General features: G+C 56.0%; 1 protein-coding gene across 5 annotated transcripts in view; it reads left to right on the top strand.

Annotated features, from left to right (window-relative positions):
• MAPKAP1 (MAPK associated protein 1) overlaps positions 1 to 4357 on the top strand; it is a 106799-nt gene extending 102442 nt beyond the window's left edge. For 2 of the 5 annotated variants that reach the window (XM_063353139.1, XM_063353140.1), the window contains exons 8-9: positions 472 to 569; positions 2646 to 4357. In XM_063353139.1, the coding sequence (XP_063209209.1) occupies positions 472 to 569; positions 2646 to 2771 (224 nt within the window). In that variant the 3' untranslated portion in view covers positions 2772 to 4357. The remainder of the gene's footprint in view (positions 1 to 471; positions 570 to 2645) is intronic. The other 3 variants (XM_063353137.1, XM_063353135.1, XM_063353136.1) reach the window with 3 other exon arrangements.
• Positions 4358 to 19857: the final 15500 nt, after the last annotated feature.

Raw genomic sequence — 19857 nt, forward strand, 5'->3', positions numbered from 1 at the left:
CCTTTGCCCTGAGCAACTGGGTAGGTTTGGGTGGCGTTTTGGGGAGAGGTTGTTGGAGTGGTGATTCTGGGGTTAATTGGCCTTTTGTTTTAAATATAGCACTTATATTCTGCATGTGATGGCTATACGGTGAATAGTTACATAAAGTAGTCCTAACGTGGTAGTTCGGCTGAAATATAGTCGTGGGCGGAACGGGAGCTAACTAGCCATTTGATAGATTTTTGCATTTCCTGCAGTGGGGATGTGATGGGAAAACGAACTTTATTGAATAGAGTTCAGCTGCTCCTGTAAGCCACCACTTGCCTTAAATTGAAATGACATGAGAAGCCTGTCAGCGTTTCATTACTTCCTTCTGTTGTGCTGATGGTATGCTAAGATCACCATCTGTGTTTTTCTTCTGTCAGGCACACAAGCTCCACTGAAACTTTACAGGAATATTCTGAACAGTTTTTTTTTTTCTTATCTTTACAGGTCATGCAATATTTAAACTTACATATCTAAGCAATCATGACTACAAACACCTTTACTTTGAATCAGATGCTGCTACTGTCAATGAAATTGTACTGAAGGTGAGTATTAAATTTTAACGTGAGCCAAAATCCTGGGTGTTTTACCACTTGTGAGACATGAAAGTCTGCAAGAGGCTCTGGAAATACATGAACGGTGCGGTTCCTGAGGACCACTGAGGTGCGTTTGACTCCCCAGGCTAGTTGCTTGGTGCCTACTCATTTTTCAAACAGCCATACAGCAGACTGCCTATTTGTGTGTAAGAGTTCCTTTTATACTTGTTTCTAGTTAATAGAGACACCAGTTTTCTGTGGGATTTTATAGGAAACTACCAAATTTTATTGTGCCCGGGTAGTTTCCTCCTCCAGACACTTGAGATGGTCGTCAAGCCCCGTGTCGTGGCGGAGGTGCAGGTGCCGTGCGGGGCTGATGCCCTGCCGCAGGACCCGCGTCTGGCAAAGCATCGCGGTGCTCCCGGCCCTGCCGTGTGGCTGCCGGTGCAGGGCCCAGCCTTGGGGACGTGGGCAAGGACCCGGCTGGTGCAGGCAGCGAAGCGGGACGGCAAGGCAGGGAGGGAGCAGCCACCCCGGTGGAGCTCGGCAGCGGGGCGGGCGGCCGAGCAAAGGTCCCGGCACCGCGGGGCTTGCGGAGACAGAGTGGCTGTTGTTCAGAGGCTCCAGGAGGGCTCCGGTAAAACCACACGTTGGCGTCATGTTCACGGCCCCAGCACTGGCCCAGGCAGAGGCAGCGACAGCCAGGACAGCGCTTCGCTCCCGCCGTCCACGCGCCGTCCAGGCGGCTGGGCCGCACGCGGGGTCTGCACAGAGCAAAAAGGCTGTTTTTTCCCCACCCTGGTACTTTCTCAGAATCGTTAGCTTTTCCCGTGTCTCAGTACATACACATATTGACTTACTTTCTGAAACAAATTTTTGTAACGCTCTTGGAAGATTAAACTTAGTTTTCTACAAGCTAATATTTTGTAGCAATTCAGAATTTAAAAAGCAGTAATTTTGGCAAGCCATCTGTTAGGTTTGCTTTTATTTTCTATGTGGCATTTAGAGGATTGCTGAATAACGGACATACAATAAAATGATTCTTACTAATAACGTAAAATGTGAATGTATTTTGGGGGTTTTTCTGCTTACTTTGTGAACTGTTAGGCCGATTCTTTTGTTCCTACTTTATCTTAAATAAGCTGTTGGAATCCAGAACACTTGACACATCTGAGACTGGTCATAAAAGAAGGTTAAAAAAAAAAAAGGTTTGCTCTGAATAGCATGAATATTCCAGAGAGAAATGTTATTAAACAGTACTTTTTTTCTTAAGTTGCATATTGTTTATATAGAACATTTTCTGGTTTTGTGCCTAAGTTACCAGTTTGTTTTCAATTCTGTCAGCGTTAGGAGATGCGGAGAAATCAGACTTTTCAAATTAGGCTTTTTACATGATCAAGTGAGAAAGACCGAGGCTTTATTGACCATGAAAATTCCCTATATTTTTATGCCTTAAGCTGTAATATGCAATGAAAGTGAAACACTCTACAGTGCATAAAATTGTGCAAGTTTTAAGCCACAGCATATTAACCAGCTAATGGCAGACCAAAGGGCATTTTTATCTTTTTGATTCTTGCATTAACCTTCCATTAAAATTATCTATGTGATTATCACAAAGCATTGGAGATAATAAATTTAGAGAATAGCAGGCTTGTTAAATATCATTTAAAAATGCTTTCATCAAGTAAAATGTGCCAAAACACGGGGAAACTATGAGATTAGCTGAGTATGCAAACATCGTAACGAAAGAATTATTTTTATTGAAGCTGATAAAGTCTTTTATTGAAGCCCATTACTATATTAGACCAGCCCTGTGGGTCTTCACGACTTGCTGCGTTCGCTGGCGGTTTGGGTGTCGAGGGAGGGAGCGGGATGCTGAGAGCCCGCGGCCGCCAGCGCGGGGGGAAGGCGGCCGGTGCCGAGCGGGGCGCTGCGGAGCTCCGGGCTCTCGCTGCCGCCCTGCTGCCAGCTCGCTGGGACGCTTCCACCAAAGCTTCGTTGCGTTGGTGTGTGAGGGCCCCTGCTCCCCCCGGGCTCTCCCACTGAACCACCAACGAAATTAAATACCGTTTCGTGTCTTTGCAGGTTAACTATATTCTAGAGTCGCGAGCAAGCACAGCCAGAGCAGATTATTTTGCTCAGAAACAAAGAAAACTGAGCAGGAGAACAAGCTTTAGCTTCCAGAAGGAGAAGAAATCGGGACAGCAGTGACGCCAAGCCTGGAGGAGAGCCTGTCTGCCGAAGTCGGAGGAGGAGACGCTCCCCACCGCCCGAGACAGGTGGGAGCCAGGACTGCGGTGCTCCTGCTGCCGACAGGCGGGAGCAGCCGGGGAAGAAATCTGAATTATCCCGTCTCTCACGGTTGGAAGATTATCCCTCGTCGGTGATGGGAAGTCTCCCCTGTGACAAAAATAAAGAGCCATATCAGCCGGAAAGAAGACTGTTACGCATCAGGTTCCTTTGATTAGAAATAAGAGAATGACGTAGACTGGCATCATTTAATTACTGTATTATGTACAATCACAAGAAGAGATGTGATTACATATTATTTCACAGCCTGGTTAAAATAAATTATATACATCTGTAATACACCCACGTACACACAGGTATTGCTTGTGACATGATCAAATTTCTAAAAACAAAATGTAGGACAAATGTATCCATTTTTACTATTAATAAACAGATGTAATCTTTTTCAAGGTCCATATGATGCACAGTTCTTTTGGGGGGAGGCTGCAGTCCCAGATGGTTTCACTTCTGTTGCTGAAGTGCAGGAGGCAACCGTGAGCCAGGGAACAGCAGCCATTGCAGGGGAGCTGATTTGTGAAGAAACGTTGAGACAGTCAAGTCTGTTGTGGTTTGTTTTGTTCAAAAATATTTTTATTTGACTGTGCTTTTCCGCTTTGCATACGTGTTATTGGAAGTTACTTGCTGTAGTCGGCACGGTGCGTTGGAACCAAGGCGGCATCTCCGCGGCGGAAAGGAGAGCATCCTCCCGCCTGCGGGAGCTGCTGCGGCCGCCCGGGATCCGCTCTTCCTCTCTGCGACGGCTCGCACCTGAGGACTGGGAAATGCCTTCACCTTTTCTTAATATTATTCTTTAAAAATAAAAATTAAGACCTACTTTGTACTGGGATTTGTAACTATTTTGGCCTTGTCCATCCTTAATACATCAGGGAACACGTGAGCGGGATGACTGGGAACCAGAGTTTTGGTTTTTGGTTCAGTTCACCAGAGGTGTCTTTCATAAATCTCTCCAGGTCGTTGAAGCTGGAGCTCTCTGCGCTGCTGCTGTGGGCTTTGTATCAGGAAAATGCCCCCAGTTCCGAGGGGTTTACCCACAGCGGGGGCGGCAGCGCTGCGGGTCCAGGGCCGCCCAGCCCCGCCTGCCACCGCGTGACCTCCTACGGTGTCCTACCTTGCTTTTGTATAGAGAAAACTTCCTGAGCCTTAACACATAGTTTAGGAATAAACACTAAGGCAGAGAGGTCTATGTGTCACTCACCTGTTGGGTTTAAGTTCTCGGTTTTTAAAGGTTTAGCCCTCCCGGAGCCGGTGTCGGTGCCCTCGGGAGGGGAGCCCTGCCCGCGCCGCTGAGGCCAGCCTGCACTGTACAGTCTTCCATGATATCTGCAAAGCAAGAGAAACAATATTTTATAGTATGATATTAAATTTTTTAATATTTTATATGCGCAAATGCAGCACAGATGCAATGGGGAAAGACCCTTCAAATAATGCAATGTAAATGACTCCTTTAACCAACTTTGTGAACTATTTAACATTAAAGTTGTTATGTGAATGTTCTTTTGCCACCTAGTTTTAATTCTTTCTAACTGAAGTAAAAGATTTCCTACTTTGGTATCCGAAACGACAGAAGTCTCCTACTTTTTTCCATGGCCCTAATGCTGTTGCCAGCCCCTTACGTTCATTTATTACATTATAGAAGCAGGTATTCAATACGCGCAGTATTTTGCTTTCAGTAAAGCCTTAAGATTCACATAATAAAAAAATCTCTGCTGTCTGAACTGTGGGCGCGTTTGTGGGCGCATAGTCACTGGCTGGACCACATGCGTTTACACCACCTCATAAATCACCTTCCACTTGCTTTATTTTTAGCACCGTCTCCGCGCGGAGCAGGGACACGCAGCGCGTCCCCGGGGAGCAGGGACAGGGCGGCAGGGACGGGCCGCTGCTGCTGGAAGATGCTCCAAGGGCTTGATGGGGAGCAGGCAAGGTGTGGAGCCCGGAATGAGTTCCTTTGCTCCAAAAGAGCTGTTCACAGTTAAGTGAATTTACTTTCAAAAATGAGATCCAGTCGAATACACAGTGTGGAGGAAACCTTCCTTAAATTCTGGAAACGTCCAGCTTTTCAAGAGCTGACCAGCCCCTCCCTCAGAACAGCCAGTTCTACTATTTAGTGTTTGCGGAAAGAGTTAAATCGGAGCTCATGGTTGCAATCTGTGCGCAGCTGAACACAAATCCATCACGGGCTGGTCTTTCCCCGGTAGTTGTAGATTTAATTGATTCAGATGGGCATTCAACTGGGTCAGAAAAGCAAGCTGTTCCTTCCATGCATTGTTACTGGGCTTTGGGAGAAGAGGGTGGCTGCCGGCTCACGTATCGAGGATGGCTTCTCGCTGATGCGCATTGGTAGCTGTTGGAGACATCAGAGGTTTTTCTGAATTTTCTCTTCTGCTGTTGGAGGGGGACCTGGCTTCTGTGGGCACCTGAAGTTTTACAGTCGCTTGCTCCTCATGGAGCAGAGCGTCCCCTTGCAAAAAATCAGGAGCACAGACGCTGTGCAAGTCAGGAGCACACGCACAGAGCGAGTGCCAGCAGCCAGCGGTGGTTCCCTTCGCGGTGCCGAGCCCCAGGGGACTCCTACCTGCAGGCTGGTCTCAGCCCAGGCGCCCGCAGCAGCCGGTGCTGCTCTCGAGCAGCCGCTCAGTGACCATCTTGCTTGGCTTTGCACAAAAAAAATGCTGCTCAGAGGGTCCCGAATCCACCAGGAGAGATGGGTGACCTTTGTGGTGAGACCCCAAGGTCATTCGCTGTGCTCCGAGGGTGGCTGAGCATTTGTCTAGGAGATTTGTGAAAGAATAAAATAGCTGATGAGCGGCTTTGCCTGCTCGGGAGCAGGCGGTTGGTCGGGGATGGCCAAGGCTGCTGCAGCCGCAGGGACACCTGCCTGGGGAGAGGAGCCCTTGCCACCTCAGTTTTGTCAGAGTACTGGGACACAACAGAGCAAGCTTTTAACAGAGGAGCCCGGGGCACCCAGGCCCTGCTGCACCCAAGGCGAGAGCACTGGGGCACCTGGCCTGACCCAGCTCTCTCGGGGCCCCGCAGGGATTTGCCATGAACCCCAGGCGGAGCAGTTCGAGCCAGAGGCTCCTTCGGGTTCGGGCTGGTGGGAGCCTGGTGCATCCCAGGGGCTTCTGCAGCTGCCCCTCCGCAGCCATGGCAGAGCTGGGACCCGGCCGGGAGCATGGGCTGCACCCACCCTGCACCGGGACTAGCAGGCGAAAACCGTTGCACAGCCCTGGGTGCAGCCCTGAGATTAATGGGGGGAGTTATTTATGGAGACATGTTTGTAATGGGCCCATGAATTTCATGGAAATACGCTGCTGTGGCGGCGTGTGGTATTGGGTGCTGCCGCCGCCGCTGCTAAAATTAATGCCCCTTAAATCACACCCCAGTGCAGCCTCCCCTGTGTGACGCTGGGACGAGGACGGAGATGTGCGGGGACAGAAGCCGGGCAGGGTCTGCAGGAGGGTGGGTGCTGCTCCCCAGCACCGCGGCAGTGCCTGCGCCGGGGCCACCGCGCGAGCCGAGGCATGGGCGGGGGGGGCCACAGCCCCGCGCTGCCGCTGCACGAAGGGTTAAGGACTGTCATGTTTTATTCTCCCCACACACCTCTGCTTAAATGCAAAAAGAGAAAAAAAAATCTCAACAGGGTGTTGTTCACTCTAAAAACCCTAAGCATGATTTGTGAACTCTCACAGCCTTGGTAATCTCATCAGAGTAATGGGATTATATTTCAAATCACCATGGCCTGTTCATTACACATTTAAACTCCTTTGACAGAGGAAAAGTTAAATAAAATGTGTGCGTCAGCCCTGGTTGACTTTCCCAGTTCTCTTTCTTGATTAGACAAACAGATGCTGAGCTCCAAAATGAAAAAATAATGTGCTCATTTATTCATTTTTCTGACAAGTCACAATAGATTTTTAACTACAAATGAGCCCCCTCCCCAGGTGGGGAGCGCAGGGGCAGAACACGCCACGCGGTAATGGGCTCCGAGCCACCGGCTGGGGCTAAACTGGGGCGCAAGTGGTCATTTCCGCACCACGAGCGCGGGGACGGTGCTGTGATTCCCCCGCTGCCGCCTGATGAATTTCTCCGAGGTGCTGCCGAACTGCACTTGCATTCCTGCCGCGAGTGCAGCCGCTGCCAGCAGCAGCGTGGCCCTGGCCAAGGCAACCTCGCACGAAAAGCCCCCGACCATGGGCCCCCGCCGAGGTTTCTGGCACCTCCCGCTTGGCTCTGCTCACCCGCGCCGAGACGCACCCACAGGATGGTGCCGGGGCTGCCGTGGCCGTGGGACCACCATGGCGTGGCCACTCTGAGCACCTTCCGCCACAGGCAGGGTGCCTGCCCTGCTCACTGGAGCCCCTGCACGACTCGCTCCCCATCGTTGCTCTCAAATTGACTTTTCCATGAGCATCAGGTGTGCGATGGGAGGAGCAGACGTGAGCTGGGCCCCAGCACGGGGGTCTCAGCAGCCGGCCGGTGCGGTGCCCCTGAGTCCTGCCTGGGACTTCACCGGCGGCGTTCAGGACTCTTCCTGGGAACTGCCAAGGAGGAAACACCTGTACCACGGGGAGCACTGGGGCCGCCAGCGTGCTGGGCTGCGCTCCCCACTGAAGAGGAGCGTTTCACGCTGGGGAGTGCTGGGGCTCTATTAGGGAGCTGAAATGCCAGATAATTAGAAATACACCAGCAAACACCATTATTGTCAGGAGAATGCAATCGCATACAGTAATGAAGCAATTATTAATGAGCAACTACAAGGCTGTCATTAATTTAAGCTTTTCAGGATCACAGAGTAAGGCAACTTAAATGTTAAAACAGAGCCGGGGCTGGGCTGAGCCGGGCTTTGCCCCGCTGTGGGGTGGGCAGAGCAGGGCCGTCTCGTCACACCACTCCCCAGGCGAGACACCCTGCACGCCCGCAGTGCCATTCCAGCCCTGTGCCCTCCTCACCTCGATCGTCCTGCCCCGCAATAGCACCAGCATGGGGAGCCCCGCACCCCCACGATGGGTCTGCAGGCGATGGGGATAGGGACGGGGACGGGGCCAGGGCTGGGGATGGGGACAGGGTTGGGTGCTGCCCATCCTGCAGCAGCACAGGCGAGATGCCGGTGGCTCCGCGGCATAAGCGCCGGGTGTGCTGGGGGACGGTGCAGCCGGGAGCCGCTCCCGCACCAGCGCGCAGCCCCGTGCTGCAATCTGTCACGGCGGCTGGGGCTCGCCGGCTCTGCAATATGTACCTCATGTCTGGGCTGTCATCGGACATAATTCCTCCCTGCTGGCATATTGCTGATTTGTGCATAAGTGATGCATGCAATCCACCTGAGCTAGGAGTCAGGGGTTTCTTGATCTGGGGCTGTCAGGGCAGAGTGTTTTAGTGCCTCCTGCGATTAGCTGGAATTGACAGGCCCTGAGAGCGGGGAATTGCACAACAGGGGAATTAACAGCCAGGGACTGAAGTGGAGTGTGGCACTCGTTTAATCTGCAATTTATCAGTTTACGTGGCTTCTTGTCGCAGGCGGAAGATTACACTCCAAAAAAGAAGGCTCCCTTTTTTTTTTAATTTCACCTGACAGGGAGAAGGAAGAGCAATATTCAGAGGCTGACACGTCGGATGGCTTCTGCTGGGTTACTGGCCCGTGCCGTGCTGGGCTGAGCCATGCGCAGCCTCCTCACAGGTGCCAGCATGGCGGCGAGACTGGCCCCGACCGCCCCGGCACAGGGGCATGGCTGCAGGGCAGGCAGCCCCCAGGACCCCAGCCCTGGGTTCAGCTGCTGAGTTTCTCCCCAGAAGGCTGTCCAGACGCTGCGAGGGCCACCACAGTGACACCGCTCCACAGCCCCCCGAGCATCACGGCCAGCCCACACCCGGGTGATCAAGCAAAGGCTTAGCAGCCCCTTCCCCAACGCCCTGCCAGCCCCACCTCCTGCCCCAGCACAAGCCCTCCCCTCTCTCTGTCCCCTTCCCCATCGCACAGATGATCCCACACCTCCGGGTGCCCTTGCCAGTTCGATGGCAGCCCTGTAGCGGTGGTGCCACATGGGAGCCGGCACGGCAGGGGCTGCAGTGGAGCCGCTCTGAGCTCAGTAAATTTCCCATCTGCAAGTCCCGGGGCAGCTGCAGCCCACTCCGCGCCCATCGACTGCCAGGCGCTATTCTGGCCGTGCCGGAGCGGTTCCCAGCACCACGGCCTCCAGCAGAGCTTCCTGGCTGCCATGTCCCCGGCCAAGGCCAAGCCAGACACCCCTTACCCTCCACCAGCGTGGCTGCACCTGTGGGATGTCACCGTGGGAAGGGCAGCCCAGAGCAGGACGTGGTGTCCATGGGCTGGACCCCTCCGACAGGTGAGCAGAGCTTCTGTACGGCACGGCCGAACTGCAAGGTGCCAACACTGGCCCCAGTGGTGGCCCCCTGGGCCAACTCCAGGGGTGACCCAGCGCCTCCGCACCTTCAGTGTATGCCCACACCAGACTGCTGCTCTGAAGGAGGGTCCGCAGAGCTGCAGCCCCATCCCCCTGACGGGGCGAGCGGGAGCCGCATCCCAGGGCACAGAAAGAAGCAGCCGTGGCGCTGCCTCCTCCCAGCCCCCAGCACCCGCGCGCTCCAATTTTGATAATATCATTAGAGGCTGATAATGGTTTCCAGGAACACTGTAGCCTTTCTGCGAGGTGACAGCCTGTAAAGGCAGCATGACAGATAATGTATTCTACAAGGGTACAATAATGTGACTCCGAGCACATTAAACTCCTTTAATGTGGGTGACATACACCTTCCTCTTAACATACATTATCATCCTGGGGGCACACGCAGCACACAGAGACATGGAGACGGCACCCCGGCGCCCACGGACCCTCACCCTGCCCTGCTCCCTGATGCTCCCGGAGCTGGCACTGGTGCTGTGCCGGCGCTGGTGCCAACGCTGGTGCTGGCGCCGGTGCTGGCGCCAGCACCCCAGGGCCCCCCCATTCAAGCAGGAGCTCCCGCAGGAGCCCTGCTCTTCCTTCCCCTGGTGCGAGGAGGTTAAACCACGCGATGCAGATGCTCTCGCTGCATGTAGGCGATCTCCTTGGCCTTCCTTGATGGCCCGCTCTGATACTGCAAACCTTTATCCAACCTTATAGTATCAAAGATTATTTATAATGAATTAAATACATTTTTAGCAGCTTCTTTCCACACTTACTGCCACACTTTCACTGCCACTTCAACTTAATTAGGGAGGCCTTGCTAAAGAGATGGGAATAAATGCATCTATAGAAATATATCTATGTATAAATGAAGAAAGCAGCCGCCACAGGTCAAACCAGTACTTTCAATTTATTGCCCTGGTACATTCATTTGTAAATAGCTTTGCCTTGCTGGTTTCTAAGTGCAAGGCTAATGTTGGAGTGCTTAAATTAATAGTGACGCACACCTTTCATTATTGCTATTAAATTAGGTGCTGGGCTTTGATGGATTCACTTGTTGCTGAACTAAAAGCCTTATAGATGTGGGTGTGCGTATCCATTTGGTTTTACAGCAAATTTAGGTCTTAATGTCAAGCCAGACAGAGCTGAGCGAGTTCCTCCTCAGCACAGTCTAATTAGCAGGACGGGCACCTCCCGTGGCCCTGGCCCTGCTCCCCCGGGAGCGATGCGCAGGCTCGCCAGCACGGCGGCGGGGAGGCACGCGGCACAGCGGAGCCCGGCAGGAGGACGCAGGGGGAGCAGCCGAGGAGCCCCCGCCCCAGCAGAGAGTTTGGGCCACGTTTCAGGTGCGGCACCCCTCAAGCGCCGGGGGGGCCAAGGACCCCTGGCATCACACCTGGCACCAAAGGGCTCGGCAGGTCTGTGCCGTCACCTCCTGCAGGCATCAGCCCCACACCACTGTGGCATCCCACCTTCCTGTGCCCCTGCAGTGTCCCACCTTCCCGCACCCGGAGCACCGCGGGGAGAGATGCACTGAAACATAAAAAGGAAAAAAAAACACAAAGTCCCTGCAGACATGTGGTGTTATGACACGTAACATCAGCCCTGTCACCTCCGGAGCTGTGACTGACGCGTGCCAGCGTGACACAGCCCCCAGTGACACAGAGCACAGCGCGGGGAGAACCTCGCACCATGGCGTTCACAGTGGGGTCCCGCTGCCCCGTGCTGGCCAGGGGCCTGCAGGTGCCCTGGGACCTCCCCGCCACCGTCGCCGCTCCATTTCATCTAATTAACGCTGTGATTCTGCCAGTAGCATCGAGAAGAGGGAAAGAGCGGCTCATCCCCTGGGCAGGGAAGGAGAGGGAAAGCAACGGCTCAGCCAGACCATTGTTTCCAGCTGCCTCTGGAGACACCTGGGATGGGACGGGCAAAACTTGGTGTCCCTGATGCCGAGGGCTGCTGCTCTGCCAGGGAGCTTCTTCTCCACTTTGAGGGGCCTCATAGAGAGGAGCTAAACAAGGATGTGTGTGTGGAGATAATAACTTGACTTTAATATGCCAGCTAATTGAGCGCCCGCACATTGGACACGGTGTGTGCCCGTGCTGCGTTTGCAGCCGGGATTGCGGCAGCACGTGTGGCGTGGCAATGCCCCAGCACCGCAGGACCCGCTGGCAGCGGGTGGCCGGGTCCCTCACCCGTGGGTGCCCATCTCCCCATGGCTCCTCCCTGACCCAAGGCCATGGGGACACTCATGTTGTTGGGTGACTGACGCTGCGGTGCCTGCAACAAGCTGGTGTGTGGGGATCCCTGCCGCGGGCACCTCGACCCCTGCCATGAGCACCCTGACCCTGCCATGGGCATCCTGACCCCGCCATGGGCACCCTGACCCCGCCATGGGCACCCCGACCCCTGCCATGAGCACCCTGACCCCGCCATGGGCACCCTGACCCTGCCATGGGCATCCTGACCCCGCCATGGGCACCTCACCCCTCTGCCATGGGCACCCCGACCCCTGCCATGAGCACCCTGACCCCGCCATGGGCATCCTGACCCCGCCACGGGCACCTCACCCCTCTGCCATGGGCACCCCGACCCCTGCCATGAGCACCCTGACCCCGCCATGGGCACCCTGACCCTGCCATGGGCACCCCGACCCCGCCATGAGCACCCTGACCCCGCCATGGGCACCTCACCCCTCTGCCATGGGCACCCCGACCCCGCCATGAGCACCCTGACCCCCCGCCGTGGGCACCCTGTCCCCCCACTGCGGGCAGGGCCCTGGGCCCGGACGCCGGGGGCCGAGCTGCGGATCCCGGCGGTGGCGAGCAGCCTCCTGCGGGCTGTCCAGGCGGGGACGGGGAGCCCGGCAGCCGCGGGGGGCCCAGGGGGTGCGGGACAGAGCGCGGGCCGGGGCACAGGCCGGGGCTGAGGCGCCTTTGTTCTGCGGCGCCGTTCCCACTCTTGGGGCGCCATCTTGAGGCCGCCGGCAGCGGCCCCCGGCGCCACAGCCTGCGAGCCCGCCGCCACCGCCACCGCCTGTCCCCGTCCCTGACCCTGGCCCTGGCCCTGGCCCCCCGGCTGGGACCCTCTCGGCTGTCCCAGCAGCTCAGGAGCCGTTCGGGCCACAGCTATTCCCCCACGCTGCGGCACCCCGGCGGGAGCCGGCCAGGCTCGCCCCTGCCCGGTCCCTGCGCTGCCCCACGGAGCGGGTGGGACAGGCGCCACAGTACCCACAGCCCCCACTGACGCTGCCGGGAGACCTTGACCATGTCCTCGGGTGCCCTCGGCCGCCATTTGGCCTGGGGGAAGGGGAGGTGGACGCAGCGCGGTGGGTCCGGCACCCTCCACCCCTGGAGACCCAGCGGGGCTGGCCACGGTACGGGAGTTGGTCTCGTTACGGGGTCCTGTCCCAGAGAAACGGGTCAGGATGCTCCTTTAGGGTGAAGTTTCTTACTTCTGGAGAAAAAAGTCCCCAAAGCCTCTGTGTTGGCCCGGCCAGCGGCTGTTGGGCTCCACTGGCATTTTCTGCCCTGTGCCACAGAGCGCAGAAGGTTTGGCCGCCGCTGCGTCTGGTCGCCCATGGGCACACGCGGCAGCCGGGCCAGGACAGTGCCACGCCACAGGAGCACGCAAGAAACATTTCAATGCTGATTCTTTTTCAGACGATAAAATTTGCCTGTATTGTCAAATATAAGCCCCTGGGTTCCTGAGAGCTAAACCCCGGCAAGGTCGCCCGTTTCCATGTGAATTTCATTTGCGAATTTCATTTGCGAATTTCTTGTCCTTTTTACACAGTCCCATTTCAGTGTTCTCAGGTGCTCGGCTATTTTCAGAGGTCAGTCTGCATGTGTTGGATCAAAAGGCCTCTCTGGGGGAACAGGAGGGGACTTGCATGGGGTGGTAGCCAGGGGCCAATAGCCCCCAGCAGCTGGGGGTCCAGGGACAAGGGGACCATGCCTGGCCCAGCCTGTGCAGCCAGCTGGGCGCGTGGGGACCAGTGGGTCCGTCCTGCCTTGTCCCTTTGCTGTGCCAACACCATCAGGGACCTGCATGCTCATGGCATGACAGTTCTGAGTGGTTGGGGTTAATAATACTCCCTCCCCCTATTATCGACTCCATGATTTCTGGTGAATTAGGTAAAAAAAAAAGGCTCTGCGGGTCCCTTTGCAGATGACATTCCTTCTCAAAGGCGTCTCTTCCCCAGCCCTGTGCGCCTGCCATGCCATTTGGAAAAAAAAAAAAAAGCCGTCTTCTCGGGGGAATGGGGCCATTTACATCCCAGTTCGGTGCCTCTCTCACTTTGTTGCTGGGGGGCATCGAACTCGGCCCCGCACTAAACCCTGCAACAGAAAAATAAACAAACGAAACGACATGGCGGGCGAGTCGGTGGCTTCCCGAGGCTGTGACACTTCCCCTTGGTGCAGGGCCCCCGCTTCTTTCTTTGCAAAGCACCATTATTAGTCAATAAAAGTTAAATCCCCGCGATAAGATGGCACCCCCCATGGAGGAACAGACTGATCGACTGCAGCACGAGAAGATCTGATAAAGCCCTAATCCAATTACTCGCCAATGTTTGTTCTTTTTTTTTTTTTTAATGGGACTTTGGGGTTGGTGGTTTGGTTTTGTTTTTTTTTTTCCTTTTTTTTTTTAATTCTCCTGAAGAATTTTCTGCCTTTCCTCTGCTCCGGGTGATGAAACGGTGCCAGCCATGGGAGGAGCGGGCATGGTGGCCAGGGCTGAGGGGAGTACTAGCCACCACAGCCCTGCCCGCGGCCGCCGAGGGGCTGAGACCCCCCCCGGCCGGGCGGATGCCCCGGCCGGGGGGGTCTCAGCCCCTCGGCGGCCGCGGGCAGGGCTGCCAGGCAGGGGGTCTTGCGGCAGAACATCATCCATCCATGGGCTCTCCAAGCAGCTGGCATCGGCAACCAGGTCACCGTCTAGCCTGAGGGACCGACATCCCCGTGTCCAGAGCCAGGGCAGAGACATCTGTTCATTGCAGCTTCCCTACGGACAACAGGGCGCCCGAAGTGCCCGGGGCGGGACGGGGAGGCGGTGGGGGGAGATGCAGTTGAAATAGGAGGAGTAGGAAGCCTTGGGGAATGGGAGCGGTGCTGGCACAGGGCAGCTGTCGTCGGCACCATTATGGCATCGCCTGCATGGATGGGGCTCTGCACCCGCTCTCGCTCTCAGGGTTTGGGTGAAGTGCTGGTTATTATTCTTTTTATTTGCTCCTGCTCTCTGTACACGAATTCCCACTCTGTGCTAACTGCTGGTGTGCGGTGCCATCCCGCTGCCGTGGTGTCAGCTGGGACAGAGCTGACTTACCAGCAGCTGGCGCAGTGCTGTGTTTTGGATTTGGGATGAGGGTGATGTTGATGGTACACCGGTGTTTTCAGTTCTTGCTAAGCACTAAATGCCTTCTCTGCTCCTCACGCCAAGGAGTGGGCTGAGGATGCACAGAAAAGTTGGGAGGAGACACAGCCGGGACAGCTGACCCCAATTCACCAAAGGGCTATTCCATACCATGACGCTATACTCAGTATATAAAAGCTGGGGGAAGAAGAAGGAATGGGGGGACATTAGGAGCGATGGCATTTGTCGTCCCAAGTAACCATTATGCGTGGTGGAGCCCTGCTTTCCTGGAGATGGATGAACACCCGCCCACCGATGGGAATTGGTGACTGAATTTCTTGTTTTGCTTTGCTTATGTGCACGCCTTTTGCTTTACTTATTCAACTGTGTATCTCAACCCACAAGTTTTCTCACCTTTGCGCTTTTGATTCTCTTCCCCATCCCAACAGGGGGAGTGAGCAAGTGGCTGTATGGTCCTAGTTGTCGGCTGTGGTTAAACCACGACACCCACCCAGCTCACCCAGCTCGGCGGCTGCCCTGGTGGTGGGGACGGGAGCGGGCAGGGCGAGCAGGGAGGATGGGGTGGCCATTTTCGGCAGCAGCACATGGTGTGGGCAAAGTTTGGCAGGAGGAGCAGGCAGCGTGTTCCCTGCCGCGGGGATGTGCTGGCTCCCACCTCCCTGCTGGCACTGGTGCCACACGAGTGCCTCTGGCTGTGCCAGGAGATGCTCCTCGTGCCCGCGTGATGGCTGCCAGCCCACCCCCAAGGGCCACGGACAGGTGCCTGCCTGACCCTCCCCATGCCCACACAGGCACGATGGGGACACGTGCGTGGAGCCGGTGGTGGTGACAGGTCCCGCTGGGTGCTCCATGTCTGAGCCAGGACCCCTCTGCTGGCAGTGACACTCAGGCACAGGCAGTGTCAGACACACAAACTCCCCTTCCATGGTGCTCTTTGGCATTTTAGAGATAATAAATTGCTAATCAGCAGCCACCCCCTCCTCAGTGTCCTCTGCAGCAACGCTCCAATAATTAATTATAAACTACAATACTGATCAGCTTGCGTGTTCTCCGTCTGCACTGACAATCATTAACCATAATATGAAATTTATAATGTTGAGACATGGAACCTGGTGAGATGAACTGCTCTGCTTTTTAATCAGTTTTATGGGATGATATAATGCATTGATCGACAAAGACAAGATACAGCGCGTGTTCCTGTGTCTATAGCCGTGCAACCTTATTAATTTAGATTTACAAAGAGTCGCTTGATCTGGAGGGGAGAGAACCGGTGAAGCCGCCCCACGCAGGAGGGACCCATGCAGGACCCTGCCAGGGCAGCAGCCGGGGGGGCTCCCTGGACAGGTGGTGCCTTGGCGGGGCTGCTGCGGCCCCGGCTTGCCTGGCTCTGGGCAGGGCTCCTCAAAGCCTGGCTGCGGTGGCACGGGGCAGGGTGACGCTGGCGGGACACCAGTGCATTTGTCCCCATCTGACGAGTGGTGGGGCAGGTCCCAGGGACACAGCGCTGGGCAGCGTGTGCCTGCCTGCACGTATGTGCCTGCGCCTGGCCCTGTCTGAGCCCTCCCTCCTCCCCCTGAAAGGCATCTGTGACTGGGGCATCGCCTTCCCAACCAGTACAGCCCAGTGGCGGCCGGACAGCTGGTAACCATATTGGTGTGTCTTGGGCTGTCATATCACATTTGCACGCCTGCTCTTGCTCTGCATCCGGGGAAGGCTGGGGCGGTGGTTTTCAGGTCAGAGGCTGCATCCAGCAGAGGAGGAAAATTCCCATTTCCCCACCAAGACTTTAACCATGAAGTGGCCCGGACTCAGCTCCTCCACCCCTGGCAGCAGCTCAGCACCGTGGCTGCCCTGGCACCCCAGCCATTCCCTGGCACCCCAGCCGTGCCCTGGCACCCCAGCCGTTCCCTGGCACCCCAGCCATGCCCTGGCACCCCAGCCGTGCCCTGGCACCCCAGCCCTTTGCCAGCGCCTGCCAGCCACAGCTCACCCCTCCGGCCAGCGTCCATCCCAAGGAGCTGAAACGGCAGCAGTCAATAGTGAGTGGGGCTGTAATTAGTGCTGGGTAGCACGATTTTATGGAAAATAGGGCTTGTAAAAAATTTTGGTTTAATTCTTTTAATTTAAAAGTTTAACTCATCAAAGTAACCGAGGAGCTGTGGTGTACTTAGGCTTCTGTTAAGCATTTGATTTCATAGTACATGACGTTTTGATTAAAAAATTAGCTCTATATAATATCAATAGAGCACACATTAAAAGGATTAAGAATTGGCTGACTGACAGGTCTCAGAAAGTAGTTGTCAATGGGGAATCATCATCAAATGATGATGTTCAACATTTTCATCCACGATCTGGAAGTAAATATGAAATCAGTGCTGATTGATAAGATTTGGGATGACAAGGATTAGTGGGGAGGTGGGAAAACTGACAGGGAGGGGATGCGGGGGCTGAGATGATGCCCCACACAAACGGCCTCCGGACCATGCCGCCACGGGAGCCAAGGTGGCCGAGACCCAAGAGGGACACCCATGCGGGGAGGGTGGACAGTGGTGGGTGGCCCGGGGAAGGACTAGTGAAGGTTTGGTACCAGGGACGTGATAAAAAACTGAAGGACCAGAGCATTCCCCAGGAGCATCACTGTGCCCTGGGCGCCCGGGGGGACAATGGGCACCCGACCCATGGCTACCCCAGGGCGCTGTGAACGCATCTGGGTTGGCCTCAGCCAAACCTCAGCTGCTTGTGCCACAGCAGACAGCGGGTCTCTGTGGTCCCACGGGGATGCAACGGTGGTGATGGGAGGTCAGGGCTCAGCCACCCTCCCCACAGCCCCCACTGAGTCTCTGTGAGATCACTGGTGCTGCTGCAAAGGCTTGTGCACAAGCCACGAGCCTTCGCGTCAGCCCTGCGCTGGGAAGAGCAGCAGACACTTCTGCTGGAGCCGGGGGGGGGTGTTCATGGCACCCTGAGCCACACCGGCACTCACGGGACAGGCACGGCACAGCCGGACGTCACTCGGGGCCGCTCTGACGCACTGTTTCTGCACATCATCTGAATACGCACAAACAGGACATAAGTGAGCTTTCGGGGAGATGGAGAGGACAGCACATGCCGGTGCAAGGCCTCGTGTGCCACACCGACACGCCCCGAGCCATCCGGGCTGCTGCTGCCCGAGGAGCCACGAGGACTCAGTCACCCTAAACTCGGGATGCAGCTCCAGGGACAGAGCGATGGCTGGGGGGCAGCGGTGCTGCAGGGACCCCTGTGGCCCTGGTGCCGCCGGCCACCCCCCGGCACAGGGCAGGACACCGTGGCTGCTTTTCCTCTGCTGCCTTTAGCAGACGTGGATTTTTGAAAGGCAAATCTCTATTAGTGCAGGGAGTGTGCCTAACCCACATTAATTCCCAATTGTGAATGCTTTCAATTAGCGACTGCAGGCACTCAGCCTGCTGGATGTGTTCATTAGTGACATGGCCTTGCTGCTCAGTGACAAGCCGGATGACAAACCTGTCTGAGGGACACGCAAGGTTTCGGCTGTGGCACCGCGCTTGCATTAGCACGGGAAGGGGGCAGAAAGGTGAGATGCTCCCAGGTGCCTGCAGCAGAGCGGGGATGTGCTTGCACCACTGGACGCGTGGACTCCACAGGGATTTGAGGGGATGGCAGAGCCCTGGTGCCCATGGCCCTGGCGAGGGTGAGCGGCGCCCAGTGACAGTGCACGCTGCTGGAGGAGCCTCCCCCGTCCCAGGCTCAGCACATCCATCACCAGGAAAGGCATTTGCGGAGTTCCTGGGGCCACCACAAGTGCTGAGTCCTCTAAATCCCGCTGAGCAGATGGCCCTGAGCCACCTTCAGAGACACCTGGCCAGCAGAAGGACACGTCCTGTCCTCCACCATGGGTGTGGGAGCAAAACTGCGGGGCCCTTCGGTGCTTCTGCAGGGCAGCAGTTTGGGGGATCCACCTGCCCAGGGGACACATCCCAGCACGGCAGCAGCGCTGCCTGAGCTGAGCCCCCAGCAGAGGAGTCACCACCCGGCATTGCTGCCCTCCCGGCTGCCCACGGGAGCCGCTGCGGCTCGGCGAGCTCCCGGCTGCCAGCGCCCATGGCAGCCCGGTAAAGGCATTGCGCTTCCACAGGGCCCGACTGGCCCAATAAAAGATTATCAGCTAAATAAAACAAGAAGTGAGTGATGCCACTATGCCCTGCTGGATTGAAATTGTGTGAGCAAAGTGGTTTTCTCAGGGAGATTTATTTCCTCTGCCGGCTGCAGGCAGCCAGCCCAGCGGAGAGAATGAGCCTCTCGCTCCGAGGCCACCGCTCCCTCCTGCAGTCAGCACTCGGCTTTTATTTCATTTTTGAGGGAATCAGAACAATAAAGGAAATACAAACAGAGCTTTGCCCATCGCAAGCCCAGGAGCACACAGGCGTGTGCACACACATGCACACCAGTACACGAGCCGCGTGCTCCAGCCCTGCACCCCTGGGCCCTGCTCCCCCACCGCGCCGGCAGCGCCCAGCCGACACCTCAGCACCGAAATCCCTCCTTCCTCTTAAACTGCTCGCTGTCACCTCTCCTGTCGTGAGCTTCGATTTCAGACAGCGTCCCCCTGTAATGACCGGGCACCGCTACCTGCTCCCGCCCAGTCCCGCTCGCTGGAAAGCACGCTATTAGATCCCCAGTAATTGTAAATATCGCAAAGTGCTCGAGTCAGCAGTCTTGCTGAATTTTGCTTTCAACATCTGCAGCCCAATAAATCTTTGTCTCCTTCAGGTGAACTGTGCTCTCTGCTCGGGCTCCAATTTACATCCCTCAGCACCATTGCCGCGGCAGCGCTGGCCCCACCAAGGTCCCGCTGCCAGCCCCGTCACCCCACGGGGCGCGGCCGCAGGGACAGCAAGGGACCCACCGGCCTCCCGGGAGCTGCAGGTGGCCCCAGTCCCACCAGCAGCGAGCGGCCGCGCTGCAACCGGCCTGGCGGCCGCCGGCACCATGCACTTCCTGCCAAAACCCTTCTACTCACCAGACCTTCACTGGGCTTTTTTTTTTTTTTTAATTGTTTTCAAAACAGATTTCATGTGGTCCCAAAATGAGACCATGATTGTAAATTAAAGTGTAATTAGCCTTTACGCTTTTATATTCATTAACTCTTCTCTGTTAATGATGCAGAGGCTGGAGCACAAACCCAGCATTATGAAACCACATCCAGGAAA

Source organism: Chroicocephalus ridibundus, chromosome 15, assembly GCF_963924245.1.
Source record: "Chroicocephalus ridibundus chromosome 15, bChrRid1.1, whole genome shotgun sequence".
In the NCBI taxonomy this organism is placed as follows: domain Eukaryota; kingdom Metazoa; phylum Chordata; class Aves; order Charadriiformes; family Laridae; genus Chroicocephalus; species Chroicocephalus ridibundus.